The sequence below is a fragment of the Aricia agestis genome, chromosome 21 (genome assembly GCF_905147365.1).
Source record: "Aricia agestis chromosome 21, ilAriAges1.1, whole genome shotgun sequence".
NCBI classification, from domain to species: Eukaryota; Metazoa; Arthropoda; class Insecta; order Lepidoptera; family Lycaenidae; genus Aricia; species Aricia agestis.
Genome location: NC_056426.1, coordinates 6,896,574 through 6,912,338, shown reverse-complemented (window position 1 = coordinate 6,912,338; position 15,765 = coordinate 6,896,574). Strand labels below are relative to the sequence as shown.

Here is a 15,765-nt window from a genome sequence, read left to right as displayed (position 1 = left end):
CAAACTTTCATCCCCTATTTGAACCCCTTGGGGTTGGAATTGATCAAAATCCTTTCTTAGCGGATGCCTACGCCATAACATCTACCTGCACACCAAATTACAGCCCGATCCGTCCAGTGGCTTGGGCTGTGCGTTTTGACCCTTTGAGTTTTATATACTAATATAGATTTTTCAAATTGTTAGCTACCCGCATTTTTATATCATTTTTATTTAAAGTCATTTACCCGGTCCTACAGCCTCCGTTTATGCAAAAAACGTTAGTTTTCAAATTTTTTGTTACCTACTTCATCCGCTAATGTATTCAACTGTGGATACACTATAGCCACTAACATAACGTGGCTGCAAAATATCGATCAGCCGGCCAGTTGCCCAAATAGGTCAGATGGTACGATATCTGCTATTGCAGTGTTTTTCAACCTTTTTTATGGTACGACCCAGGTATAAAAATATTTACTGACCCGCTCCACACTATATCAAGGGAGCATATTTAATGAAAAAACGTCCTTTTGTTAAAATTTACCTTATTAAAATCTTAGGGTCAATTCAGACCGCAACGCGACGCGCCAGTGCATTTCTAAATTTGTACTGAATTGACAGATTTCAATTGCGTGAGACTTCTTGCATATCTGTCAAATCCATACTTTAGAAATGTATTTACGTCTGGCAATGCATTCTGAATTGACCCTTATAGTAATAATAAATTTGTATTGAAATGATTGACTTGCATGACGTCTCAGGCAACTCAATCTCTGTCAATTCCAATCAAGTCAATTAATACATGTAAAATAATCACGTGAACTTAGATTTATTAATCGCGATCAAAAGAAGTTTGTGAAATCCATTTGAAACAGAACAAGATTTACGTCGCCGCCGTTCAGTGGAAACTAAGTTTGATAAAACGAAGTTTTATGTGTGATTGGTGAAATCCCACCTAAACCTATTGACCCGCAAACGAATCAATCCACAATTGCACAATATTATTTATTTAATTGTATTCGCAAACAATACGCACAAATTCAATATACCAAAACAACCAAAATTGTCCGGAATAACATTATTTATGGATAACACAATCGCACAGAATTGCTAGCCGCCGCTTAATTAAGAGATTAGCCGGCTAAGCGCGGTTTAACTGTGGTTAGCTACATACGAGCTACAACATAGTCACAAATTGTACAATGTACCATCGAGGAAGTTGATTCCCAGGCAAATGGGGGACCTACGTAGTTTGGTCGCGTTACGTGAAACCCAGGCGACAGATCACAATAGCTTTGTCCGCATTATGCGCTTTCGTCTTCAATTTTCGTCGTCTTCTTTGTATTCAACTTTCGTGTGACGCTTTCAATAATTGAATGCGTTAACGAACGCAACGCCAACATTGTGATTTTTGTTCAGTTGCAGTGTCTGTCAGCTTTGTAATATGTGCGACGAGAACGTTTTACTGAGTGGATTATGTGCGGCTTATTTGGTCATAAGAAATTCCAGAAAAAATAAAACTAAACGAAAGTTTTGGATACGGTCAGAGCGCGTGCGTCGCGGGCATGCCTCACGTACGTTTACTGCGCTATGACGCATGCCCTTGGTGAACAAAAAAAGGCACAGTGTGGACGCTGGACAAAGCTAATTAACATTGAATGACGACGACCAAATGACGTTGGTCTGTCAACTGTCTAGGAATCAACTTCTCTGATAGCCTTGTATACTATACAATGTTTCCATAAAAGTCCTCCTATCACATCACCGCTGTTGGAACGCCGAAAACATTAATATTTTATACGTGGGAGAGCCATGGTTCAGCATGAATGGGCCGGCTCGACCGGAGAAATACCACGTTCTCACGGAAAACCGGCGTGAAACAGCGCTAGCGCCGTTGTTTCGCCGAGTGAGTGAGTTTACCGGAGGCCCAATCCCCTACCCTATTCCCTTCCCTATCCTCCCCTAATTCCTTCCCATCCCTACCCTCCCCTCTTACCCTATTCCCTCTTAAAAGGCCGGCAACGCACCTGCAGCTTTTCTGATGCTGGGAGTGTCCATGGGCGACGGAAGTTGCTTTCCATCAGGTGACCCGTTTGCTCGTTTGCCCCCTTATTTCATAAAAAAATTTTTTACAGGAGAGCTAGTTTTAGCTGTAAGGGTCAATTCAGACCCCAAATATGCCGATGCCTGCCGAACTGAAACGACGTTAGACGATGTACGCGGCTTTCAACGCTGCTGCGCAGTGCCTATGGAGTGGGTGGTGTTAGGTTTTTTCGTTACGGAAAGTCGGTCGCCGCGCTCAAAACCCGCGCTAAAAGCTATAAATATTAAATACTCTTTTAGCGCTACTACTTTCACAGTGAACTCTATACAAGGAACATAATAATATACACGGTACTGAGTACACACCCTAAAGTATTATCTCTTAATTTTGTTACATTTTTGATCCAGTCACTTGAGGTGACGCCGCGTTAAAGTAAAAAATCGTGTTGGATATGCTTTAGATTGCTTGTTTTCTATAAGAGGCCGGCCCGGCCTCTCATTGAAAACAAGCAATGGAACAGCAAAAAATGGAAAGGGCGTAAGCAACAAAATGGTTTTTGTCGCGTAATTTAAAAACCATAAATACATTTCATATAACCTATGGGCATATTAAAGTGCATGCTTGAACCAATTTATGTACCAATTTTGTAAGCTTAACTCACTCTCCTCTGTTGGCGAAATAGGAATCCCTTTTTTTACAGAGGTCTTTTTGATTGATTATTCTGTGTTATAAAAGTTGACCAATCGTGTTATGCTATGGGTAATTCAAAGACAAAGACATGATGAATACTGACAATGAACTATTTCTTAGCTTTAGTCATTGTTGAGAAAAATCGATATCGCTACAGCCAAATTGCCAAGGCTTAGCAAAGGAAATTACTCAATTAATTAATAGCACATCACTTAAAAATGAAACTTTTAACAAGCATTTTGCTCCGTCAGCAACCTAACACCAAAACTTTTAATGAAGTTTTCTCAAAATATATAATGGAAGTTAAGGAGTAATTAAAGGGTGCAAACCACTAATGAAAAGGTTGGGTTTATTTAATAACGGATGAAAATACGGCTTATCGGAATTCACTTAGCCCATACAAATATAGAACTTCTTAATTTTATTATTTCGAAAGTTAACATCATGTTATATTTATGGACTGTCAGGATTAGTTCAGACTGCAACGCAACGTGTAGGTGCATTTCTAAATTTGTATTTTTTTTTTTATTAAATAAGGGGGCAAACGAGCAAACGGGTCACCTGATGGAAAGCAACTTCCGTCGCCCATGGACACTCGCAGCATCAGAAGAGCTGCAGGTGCGCTGCCGGCCTTTTAAGAGGGAATAGGGTAATAGGGGAAGGCAGGGATGGAAAGGGAACGGAATAAGGGAGGGTAGAAAAGGGAATAGGGTAGGGGATTGGGCCTCCGGTAAACTCACTCACTCGGCGAAACACAGCGCAAGCGCTGTTTCACGCCGGTTTTCTGTGAGGACGTGGTATTTCTCCGGTCGAGCCGGCCCATTCATGCCGAAGCATGGCTCTCCCACGTCACAAAATTGTATGGATTTGACAGACTTCAATTGCGTGGACATGATGTCAATCTATCAAAGAAATGCATCTACGCGTCGCGTTGCGGTCTGAATTTACCCTTATTACCACAAAAATTCGTTGTTGGCAGGAAATCGCGAATTTTTCTGGGATAAAAAGTATCCTATGTCCTTTCCTCGAAGTATCTCCATACAAAATTTTAGCATAATCGGTTCAGCTGTTTGGGTGTGAAGAGGTTTACCTTACAGACAAACAAACAGACAGACAGACAGATAGACATTAGACACACTTTCGCATTTAAAATATTATTAGTATGGATTAGAACGGATGTTCATACCACCATGTTTAAGTCTGTTGGGGTGGTGTCAAAAACATCGCTCATGATTTATAGTCTGTTTAAATATTTCCTTGAGGTTCTAAAACAACCCGTATTTCGTCGGCATAAGAGTCCTGTTAGAGGTAGAATAAATATGTTTGTACTTAATTTTGCTCAAATACTCATTTCGTGCTTCCACTGTAAACTCATCTAGGGGCTGACCCAAGATATTCTTTTCTTTATCGCTTCTTTATAGAATCGCCGATCAAAATGTATAGAATTGACATAAGACGAGTCGAACGTCAGCGTCATATTAACGAACGTGTCAATTCCATAGATTTTGGTTGGCGATTCTATAACGAAGCGATAACGAAAAAGTTTTGGCTAAATGGCCTGCACGATTAATTAATTTTTGAAGCTGATGACGCTTGCAACTCCGTTGCGCGGAAATTCTTTTGTCGCGTGGAACCGTACATTTTTCCGGGATTTTTATTCCTTACCTTGCCTTTGCCTACCTTTTGGTATCATAATATTATGTCCTTTCACGGGACTCGAATAGCTATACAAAATTTGATCAAAATCGGATCAGCGGCTTAAACGTTTAGAGGTAACAGACGGACACACTTTCGCCTTTGCAATATTAAGGCATATATTAAGGCTTCCTAATAAGGCTATCCACCAATGACAGATCAAGTATGGAGAATCTGTCAAAAAAGTTGTGAATAGCCTATTAGGCACTTTATCAGAAAGTGGTGAAACAGGCCCTAAGTATGGATTTATAATGCAGGTTGTAGATAATAATTTAGTTCTATGCTCAAACTAATAAGCCAATCGCACGAATTAGAAACTTAATTAGAAAATTATCCATTTTACACACACCAGCTTTTGTTGAAAATTTATTAGGATAGATAACTTAATAATTTATTATGCAGTATGCTTTATGATAAAACGTGAGTTCCAAAATATAACCCTGTATAAATGCCTAGTAATCAACGTACTAGCAGAGAAATTGAATTCATAGGCAGGCGGATCTTCGTAATTTGGCCGCGTTATGTTAATGCAAATCAAAAACTAAGCCGACAGATAACTTGACTTACAAGTTGGTATACTCTGACCAATTGACGTAGGTCCGTCAACTACCGCCTATGATTCATGACGTCATGACTTCATGAGCACTGACTATATTGAGTTATATTTTAGAACACACCCATTGAGTAACCTCACTTATAAATCACAGCAAACGATTTCACAACGAGTCGTAAAGTATTAGACTTGTCACTTGACTTGGACCGGCAGTGGTCTGGAACTGTCAAAAATTTCCGGCACTGGAAGATGAGATTCCATTAGTTATCCGAAGAAAGTAATATAGAAAATTGAACTTTACTCTTTATCGAGGGTCAGGACTCAGGTAGAGCTGGATACGGGATACCTCTTAAAGTAACCGCGACCGAAACTCGATAGTTGCTGGTCGTTCTTACCTCTATGGGTTAAATCAGACCGCAACGTAATGCGTAGATGCACAATGAGTTTCTAAAATACTAGAGTAGCAATGTCTTACAAAAGATTCTCAGAAATGCGTAACCACTTTTTTGTTCAAAAGACAATGTCAAGTCATATATTCGTTAAGTCATTATGTACAGGCATCTTCGAAGTGGCAACGCGTTGCTAACTTGCTACCGTAAACTTCCAATCTAGTTAGGACGTTAGGCGGACTTGCGTAGACCTGGGTTAAAGTTAACTCTGAGTTAAACATCATGTCATCTCTATCACTCACTTGGTGAGTGACAGATATAACATGATGTTTAACTCAGAGTTAACTTTAACTCAGATCGGCGCAAGTGGGCCTTAGTTACATAGAATATCATTGTAGATGCATTTCTAAAGTATGTATTTGACAGATCTGCGAGACGTCTCACGTAATAATTGAGATCTGTCAAATGAGTACAAATTTAGGGTCAATTCAGACCGCAACGCGACGAGGCGAGGCGAGGCGCGGCGCGGCATTTTGTATGGATTCGACAGATTTCAATTGCCTGAGACGTCTTGAGAATCGGAAGAAAGGCGTTGCGGTTTGAATTAACCCAATGCATCTGCGCGTCGCGCTGCGGTCAGAATTGACCCTAGAGGGGTCATAAGCAGCTTGCAGCTTTTATTAAAAGACGAAAGTCTGTTGCTTTGGGTTATATTATAATGGTAAATGCGGCCCGACATATTGTACGCGTGTATTTTGATTTATGTTAGCACTCGACGTGTGTTTCACGAAGCTCGCATCTGTTTCGAGAAATTCCCCACAAAATGGCTAGCAGTAAATATCGCAGACGTGTGAGGACTACATCAACAATTTTAATAACGTATTTATATCAAAATTTAAGCGACTTAGATTAAATTTTTAAGTATGGAGGTACTATAAAGGTCATCGCACATTGACAACAAGCATGCGCCGTATGCGCTGCATTTTAGGGTCAATTCAGACCGCAACGTGACGCGTAGATGCATTTGTCAATTCATATCAGGGGGGCTAAAATGGTCGCATTTCAAAATTCCTTTAAAATTAATTCAGAAACTGAATCGTCAAAACAGTCATACTGACGAATGTCAATTTATAGTTTGTGCGTTTTAAGATGATATGGGTGACAGTTTTCATGTTCCTTGCTACGGGTTTTTTTTACAAGAAAACAAAAAAAAAACAAAATGTAATAAATTATATTCCATCTACAAAAACAAATGTTTCCTATTATTGTGAATGAATAAAAATGAAAAGTTGCTAAATGCTAACTTATTAATATAAAATTAAAAATATTAACTGTGAAATAGGAGTATAAAATTATTGTAACGAAAACATTTGAAAAATGTCAGATGCATGAAACGGAACTTATGTCAATAGAGATTGACTCAGTTGAATCGAAATCAAATCGATAAAAAAGGGCGGCCATCTAATTTCTGTGGAAATGTCAGTACGAAATCGATAATTTCGATTGCAATTCCTTTACGAAGTGATTCGATATTTTTAAATTATCGATTAATTTTTGTTATCTAACTTCCCTACTATTGTCAATTATAATGTGTCACGCATATCATCTTAAAACGCACAAACTATAGTACGAATAATTACTAGACATGAATTGCAAGCAGAGTGACCATTTTGTAAATTTTAAAAAATTAATCATAATATTATGATTCTCCAAAGCGACCATTTTAGCCCCCCTGTACAAATTTACAAATGCATATTTTACGCGTCGCATTGTGGTTAGAATTGACCCTTAAGAGGAGCCTACAGCGCCATTTTTTCCATACAAACGTTGTCCCCTGTTTCCTCCCTGGATAATGCTAGTAGAGTTATATTTTTTTTCCTGAATATCTACGGCCACGAATATATGTTTTCTTTTTTTCATAATTTAATTATTAAGTAAATAAGATATGGACGTTCAAAAACCCAAAAAAATGGCCAGATTTTTTGCTGCGTTCAAACACCCAGAAAACAGATTTGGCTAGATTATACAAAAAAAATAAAACATAGGAACACAGCTCAAGCCTTTCTTTAATCTTTACTGAAAAAAGGACTTAAATCGGTTAAGTATTGGAGAAGGAAACAGGGGACAACGAATCGTTGATTTTCTGCAGTTGTCTCTATCGCGTTCTGCGGTATAGGCTTGAGGTAAGGGAGACAGCTATAGATATTACACGTATTATATTTTTTCATTTCTCTAGCCCCTGGTGTATCCTCTTAAAATTCGTTTTATGTGTGTGTGTGTACAGTGTAACCTCGCTCGTCCGCACCGTACGCGCCGCATTTCGTGTACTATGCCTTCCATGTAAACAAACAAACTAACAAATCACGAACGCAAGTTCAAACTTTGACTAATCAATTTATAATGAAACTTTGAACCATGTTCTGCACCGCTGGCCATGACAAGTTTTAAACACACTGACCACCGCAACTTGCTACTTAGCATTCGACAAAGGAACTTGGTTACTAAGTTTTGAAACTTTGACATTCAGTTCTCTGAAGCGGAATCAAATGAACTTTTTAAACTTTCTTGTAGAAGATCGAAAATCTTTTTGGTAAGTGTATCTTAAGATATATTACATTTTGTATGTTGTAAGCAAATTTTGTTTTATCTTGCGAAAACCATACATTTTTCTGGGTAAAAATATCCTACGTCCTTACGAACGTAATAAATTAAAAATACATGCAGTCTTTTGACCTTAGTAACTAAGGGAAAGAGGGGGTCAAAATTAAAAAATAAGAATCGGCCAAGTGGGAGTCGAAATTGCCCATGAAGGGTTCCGTACCGTTGTAGAGCGAAAGTAGAAAAAAATGTGTTTTTATTTGTATGGGAGCCCCCTTTTTTACCCTTTGGGTACGGAACCCTTAAAATGACTCACAAAATTAATTGACGCCCCCTTAAACCACATCAAAATCATATTTTTATTTTCTTTGAATTAATTTGGTTTTCTATAAAATAAATCAATCATAAACTAAAATAACTTGTTTAATACGAGCAAGACATTTAACGCTTGACTTTGATAACAAATAATTAAATTAGTAAAGTTGAAGTTTAGTACTTGAGTGTTGGATTCCTTTGTGAATTTTGATGTAAATTCTATTTCTTTATCATAAGATTATTGCCCGATGAAATTTTATTTAAACACCAATCTCAATATACTTGGGCTATACTATAAGGACTATGTTAAAAACCGCTCATACTGCTTAGATTTTGTTTAAGATTATTCTTAATGCTATTTTTATTAAAAAAACGTACTTAGCGCCGTACTTATGTGTAGTGTACCAACCATAAAGTTAATATACCTAGCGGAATAGAGAAACAAAGGCCTGAGCAAGAGAGATGTCACTATCAGTAACAGTGCGTGGTAAAAAAAGACGTGTGATACATGACAGCAGCACTCTTTTTTTGATGTCCAGTCGGCACGTGCTGCACGTTGACAATTTAATCTCATAGAAATCATGTTCAATCATGCTTGTGTAAGTGTATACGTACACATATTTTTACACACAGATGAAACCAATTTTGGTTTCGTTTGACAGCTCGAGATTGTTGCTCTATTCTGCTAGGTATAATAACTTTATGGTACCAACTGAGTGCGAACTGATAATAAACGAAACTTGGCACTCAATTATGATGTCGAACTGCTACTTCATAGAGACTGTTTCTTGTGTGGTAGACAACAGCTAGATAGGTACACAAAGAAACAACCTTAACTTAAGTCTTAAGAGGAGTCCACACCGCCCTTTTTTCCATACAAACGTTGTCCCCTGTTTCCTCCCTGGATAATGCTAGTAGAGTTATATATTTTTTTCCTGAATATCTACGGCCACTAAATAGGATGTCCCTATGTGAAAACATAGGGACATCCTATGTTTTCACATAGGATGTCCCTATGTCCCTATGACAAAAGAAATTTTTTTTCATAATTTAATTATTAAATAAGATATGAATGTTCAAACACCCAAAAAAAGGCCAGATTTTCCACTGTGTTCAAACGTCCAGAAAACAGATTTGGCTCGATTATACAAAAAAAATAAAACATAGGAACACAGCTCAAGCCTTTCTTTAATGTTTAATGAAAAAAGTACTTAAATCGGTGAAGTTTTAGAGAAGGAATCAGGGGACAACGAATCGTTGATTTTCTGCAGCTGTCTCTATCGCGTTCTGCGGTATAGGCTTGAGGTAAGGGAGACAGCTATAGATATTACACGTACTTTTTTTTCATTTCTCTAGCCCCTGGTGTATCCTCTTAAATTAATGTTTAAAGTCCTTGTTATCAAACAAGTACTTAATTATGAATATGACGCGGACGGCGACTACATTTTGCCTCGTCACGTTGCAATGTGAAATGACCCTTATGCAAAAAAGTTAGGTACCGACCCACCACACCGAATGTCAGTGTTTTTGTAAGCGTCAACTTTTTTGTACAATTTTTGTTTGCTGTTTTGAAACTAGTGATATTTAATTTAATCAAACATGATTTGCGTCATTGTTAAGGTTTAATGATTATTATCATCATTACAATAATTTAATATAATGGGTAATTTAATTTTATGTTAAGACATAACAATGATTGTAGTGCCTACGTGTGTTACCTAATAATTATTTAGATATTCAAAACGGACGCTGACTACTAAATATGAGAGGCGTCCATAAATTGCGCGAAAAATTTTGACAATTTTTGACCTCTCCGCTATTTATAGTATGATACCGAGATTTGCATCGATTCTTCCTTCCTAACCCCACATAATCTCTCTAAAAAAACATTACAAATACTTAGCAAATACTCAAATTAAATAATAATTTAACATAATATTTTATATTATACCTACTTGGGACAAAATTTAACGTGGTAGAGCCATGCTTCGACACGAATGGGCTGGCTCGACCGGAGAAATACCACGGGCTCACAGAAAACCGGCGTGAAACAGCGATTGCGCTGTGTTTCGCCGAGTGAGTGAGTTTACCAGAGGCCCAATCCCCTATTCCTTTCCCTACCCTTCCTTATTATCCCCTATTCCCTCTTAAAAGGCCGGCAACGCACCTGCAGCTTTTCTGATATTGCGAGTGTCCATGGGCGACGGAAATTGCTTTCCATCAGGTGACCCGTTTACTCGTTTACCTCCTTATTTCATAAAAAAGCACAGCCAGAATGTAGATTAAAAGATAAAAAGAGACAAAGAGCAAAATTACAACTATTTTGACTGCGGTACCTCTTTTGCCTCTTACTTAAAAAAAACAGTACAAATCTATAAAATATACTACAGCTGACGTTGAGTTTCCACTGAATCATGCGTGAAAATGTACTTTATAATGACCATTAAAAAAACAAAACTGTACCCAGAAAATGAGTGAGTTTTCCGAGACCCTTTTCCACATAATATGAGATTCGGTGCAATTCCTTCAGTTAAAATCCCTTGCACTAAATACCTCGCGTAATTTAGGAACCTCCCTTTATTTACCTCCAAGGTAGCTGAACATTTACGGCGTATATAAAACAGTTTACTTCAATGTTATCTATTTATAAACAAACTATGGTTTCTACCCTACGAAAATACAATAGATTACAAAACTGTCATAAAATTAAATTGAAAGGGAGTGTAGTAAAAGAGCTAGCCATAAAAAATTTATTACTTTACCTCGCCCTGCCAGGGAATAATGAAAGTTCCAAGTCAAGTGCCTTATGAAAACTATTACAAACTACGAAGTTGTCAAGTACCTATTACATAGTTCCATCCTTGTACCCGCTAAGTTATCCTGTCTACATTATTGTAAAATACAAAAAGTTGAGTGCAATTTTGCACAAAAGGAAAAAGGATAAGGGGCATTTTTGTATAGAACCCGTACCCAAGCCGTAGCACATATACACATATTTCAAATTAGAGGGCTTAAAAAGTTAAACATTTTGCACAAAAGGAAAAAGGACAAGGGGCATTTTTGTATGGAACCCGTACCCAAGCCGTAGCACATATACACAAATATCTCAAATAAGAGGGCTTAAAAAGTTAAAAAGTGTATTAATTTTATATTTAAGGGTAGAAGGTAAGAAAATGTACAAAAACAACCTGTATTATACAAGAAGTTTATTTTCTTTTAGTTTGCTATATATTTGCTATATAAAATTATTACAATGGTTAAAATATAGCCATTGAGTTATAGTATTATTTGTATAATATGGCAAACTACAGGATAATTTTATATTTTATGAATTGTTTAATATTATAAAGAAACTTATGAGTAAGCAATAAATGCTGAAAATCGGCCCTGTCCTTGATTTTGTCGTTTGCAATCATATTGTGGAAATTGGCTATACTATCTTTATCTTTATTAAAAAACCGTATCGAATAGACTCTGTACAATATAATTATTATAGTATCCATATTTTCTACGTCAAACAAAAATCTTGAACCACTCGTCTTTGCAATATAAAATTGATTGTAATGAAGATACTTAAAAATACAATAATGATTCTCTATTCTAAAAAATAAAGCGCCTTTTCCTCAAGACTTATGAACTCAACAGTTTTATTGTCCGTAACTCGACAAATGTTTACTCAACGAGGAACTAAACACAATTTTTCTGTCTTTTCAGATCGGAAGTTCCACTAACTACCGGCGCTAATGAAGCAATCTGCCGCTCGGAGATTGAAGTAGGAGGCCCTCGAAACGCCTCCGAACACAATAAAACAGGAGAAAAGGAATTCCGACCTTACCGCCCCAAACAAAAAGAACAAAATCACTCGACGCCGAATCCAATGGCTCCGCTCGGAGTTGGAGAAATCCAAGCGATATGTCAATTAATGCCTCTTTTAGATTGTAATGAACGGCGCCGCTGCAAACTTCATGACGAGGTCGTTTATCAGACTTGATTCGCTCCACGATCAGTGACAGATCCGCCACCCGATGAATGGTCACCGCCGCGTAGCCCACACCCAAGCGAGGGACGCGTATGGCGGCTCCAAATAACTCCCACTGTCCACGAACTAGCTTTGTTACTTTACCTTCGTGCCTTCTTATACTTATATCTTTAGTGCAAGCAGAAGCAGTTTCGATCGACCCCGACTTCTCCGATTACGTTTCCAACCCGAACTCAACCAACTGGACACTGTACGAAACGAATTCCACCAGAAATCTGCACATAAAGCACTTGAAGTACTCGACACTAGCAACGGTTCTCCTGGCTACGGTGTTCCTGATAGTTATTATTGGAACCATAGTCGGTAATGTGCTAGTGTGCGTCGCGGTGTGCCTGGTACGGAAGTTGAGGAGGCCTAGCAACTACTTGGTGGTGTCGTTGGCTGTCAGCGATCTCTGCGTCGCGGTGATAGTCATGCCCGTCGCCATGGTGTACGATTTGCTGGGCACGTGGCCCTTTGGACCGGTGGTTTGCGACTTCTGGGTCTCCAGCGACGTGCTATCCTGCGCAGCCAGTATCCTCAACTTGTGCATGATATCGGTGGACCGGTACTACGCTATCACCAAGCCTTTGGAGTACGGAGTGAAGAGGACGCCGAAACGGATGCTGTTCTGTGTATTTATCGTGTGGATCGGGGCAGCGTTTATATCGCTGCCACCGGTGCTGATATTGGGCAATGAAAAGACGGAAACTTCGTGTTCTGTATCGCAGAACCAGGGGTATCAGATATACGCAACCTTCGGCTCGTTTTATCTCCCGCTCACAGTGATGGTTGTGGTTTACTACAAAATATTCAGTGCTGCCAGAAAAATAGTTCAGGACGAGAAAAGAGCTCAGTCTCATCTGGAGACTCACTGCTACTTGGAAATAAACGTTAAGAATGGAGGAGCAGCTGAAGCGAAGCTGTTGGATACGCAGCCTGCTAGACCTACTAGAGGCTCTACGGCCAGCACGAACACAGTTGTAAGTATAAAATTAATCATAACATTTTTAAAGATCTCCGCTTTTAGCACATCAAAGTTAAAAAATACAGAGCTATTTATTATATTTTTTAGTTTTGGTTTGTTACGTACTTTCTAAGTAAAAACGTATTTTATCAACTAAGTAATGTAATCAGGATATAATTATATAATATTTATTATTATTACGGGCTCATTAATCATGAAACTACTATGTAATGGACATCGTGCTCTAAAATGCTCAGACAAAAACCATACATCATAGTTAATAAGCATGACGCAGCAAAATAGTAGGTTGTAATTGTTGTTGTTTAAAATTAATGATTACCACGCTTATACATCATCAAAACATAAAGTGCACAATTTACATTGCCTTTAAAAAACAAGAAGCAATGGTTTTCTTTCAAAACTTCTGCTTCTGAATATGTATCGGTACGAGTATGTCTTCTAGTTGCAAACTTTTAGAATTAGTTCATGCATACTTGAAAACTGCATTACCGTATCGGAAATTTAAAATTGAGTTGAGAAATTTAAAATTTAAATTCTTTTGTTGCAGTGTAGCGTAGACAAAGCGGAGAGCTCGATAGGACGGTGCTTCAGTGGCCAGAGAAAATCTAATGAATCCCAGTGCCCGATGCTATCACAAAGAACGCCAACTAAACCGATACACACCATCAATAGAGGTCCATCCAACCCTAACCCAGAAGCGAAACCGCTAAAGGAGCGCAGACGACTTTCATCCGAGAATAGCAATAAATTATCCACAAGTACTAGAATAAGGTCGTCACTTTCACATTTCGCTCAAAAAAGTCACTTTGCCAAGGACTTGCTGCAGCCCACTCAGTCGCATCAGAAAAAGTTGAGATTCCAACTCGCGAAAGAGAGGAAAGCGTCGACGACGCTAGGAATAATCATGTCAGCATTCGTGATCTGCTGGCTTCCATTCTTCGTGCTAGCTGTGGTGCGACCTTTCGTAGCTGAAGATGCTATCCCAGACGCAGTCAGCGCGCTATTCCTCTGGCTCGGCTACATAAACAGCTTGCTGAATCCGATAATATACGCGACGCTGAACCGGGATTTCAGAAAGCCCTTCAAAGAGATCCTCTTCTTCCGATGTTCGAATCTGAATCACATGATGAGGGAGGAGTTCTATCACAGCCAATACGGCGACCCCGAGCAGCACTACTGCGGGAACCACTCGCCGAAGATTTTGAACTACGAGGAGGGAATAGAGATAGTTTCGGCCATGGACAGGGAGGAAACGCGGGCATCGGAGAGCTTCCTATGATTGTCAATGCCCGGGGTCAGTGGCCTGGATACTGTGATTTAATTAAGACTAAATCAATATTTAATTATAAATTTAACGTTACCAATCGAACTAGTCGTGAAGATGTATTGGACGATGTAAATATTAAAGATAAGAACGAAGATTCGGACGAGACCAAAGAGTCTATTTATTGTAATGAATTTATAGTAGTTTGTTGTGAATTTTATTCTATAGAATATTTACTAACGTAAATAGAAGTATTTCATATATGTGATAGTAGATTTAGAATAATTTAATCTTTAACCACTTGGAATATGTCTTCAAATGTTCATGTAAATATGATTAGATATTGTTTTCATTGATCGAGCATCTATCAACAATAAAGTTGAGAAGGTATGTAAAGAATTAAGAAATAATAAACCAAGAAAAAATAATAGTGACCCGAAAAAAGATGATTGAAAACACATTTAACTTCTTCTGTTTTTCCAGAATAATTTTAACCATCCGTAAGACATACTGCCAAGCAAGAGCAAGGTACATAAGTGGTCAGAAATAATTTATATATTTATTGAGTGTGCAATACAATGTAACTTTGTAAATTTTATTTTGACCCATATGAACTTTTATTATGATTTCATAATATCTCTTTTTTCGAACTATTTGGTATTTTGAAAATGTTACTAAAATAAATGGATCATATAGGTCAAAATAAAATAAATTAATTTTAATAAAACTTACTACCTGTTAGCTATTAAATTAAATTTAAATCACATTTAAGTTAACAGAAGTGAAAATTATAGTAAAATAAGTAAGTAATTTAAAATATTGCACTATTTAAAATTATGTTTTTTGGATACGCAATATATTTTATAGCAAAAATAAAGTGACTAGTAAACTTATATCGGTGTTTCAACAACACAGTACAATTAGGGTGTTTTGGTCTTTCGATATTATTTTAAGAATAAAAAATTATTGATCTTGCTATAAAACAAAAATTGACTTTTTTCCATGTACAGGAGCCATGTACATGGAAAAAATCTGTTTTTTTCGCTGAGTTGGCTTTCTGGTTTTTGTGCCAAGTGACCGCGGCCGACAACAATTTAAATAGAATACAATTTGTCATATAGGCTACAGGTTTAATTTTCTACCGACATTGGTCTAGTGACACAAGCCGCCGCTGCTTTATATTGGTGTAGAGCAATATAAAACCTATAGCCTATGTCATAAAGTTGCATTATATT

General features: G+C 37.7%; 1 protein-coding gene across 2 annotated transcripts in view; it reads left to right on the top strand.

Moving 5' to 3' along the window:
• The window catches only part of LOC121737583 (5-hydroxytryptamine receptor 1-like), a 163,644-nt gene extending 148,383 nt beyond the window's left edge, over positions 1 to 15,261 (top strand). For both annotated transcript variants that reach the window (XM_042129242.1, XM_042129241.1), the window contains 2 exons: positions 11,975 to 13,261; positions 13,814 to 15,261. In XM_042129242.1, the coding sequence (XP_041985176.1) occupies positions 12,332 to 13,261; positions 13,814 to 14,545 (1,662 nt within the window). In that variant the 5' untranslated portion in view covers positions 11,975 to 12,331 and the 3' untranslated portion in view covers positions 14,546 to 15,261. The remainder of the gene's footprint in view (positions 1 to 11,974; positions 13,262 to 13,813) is intronic.
• Positions 15,262 to 15,765: the final 504 nt, after the last annotated feature.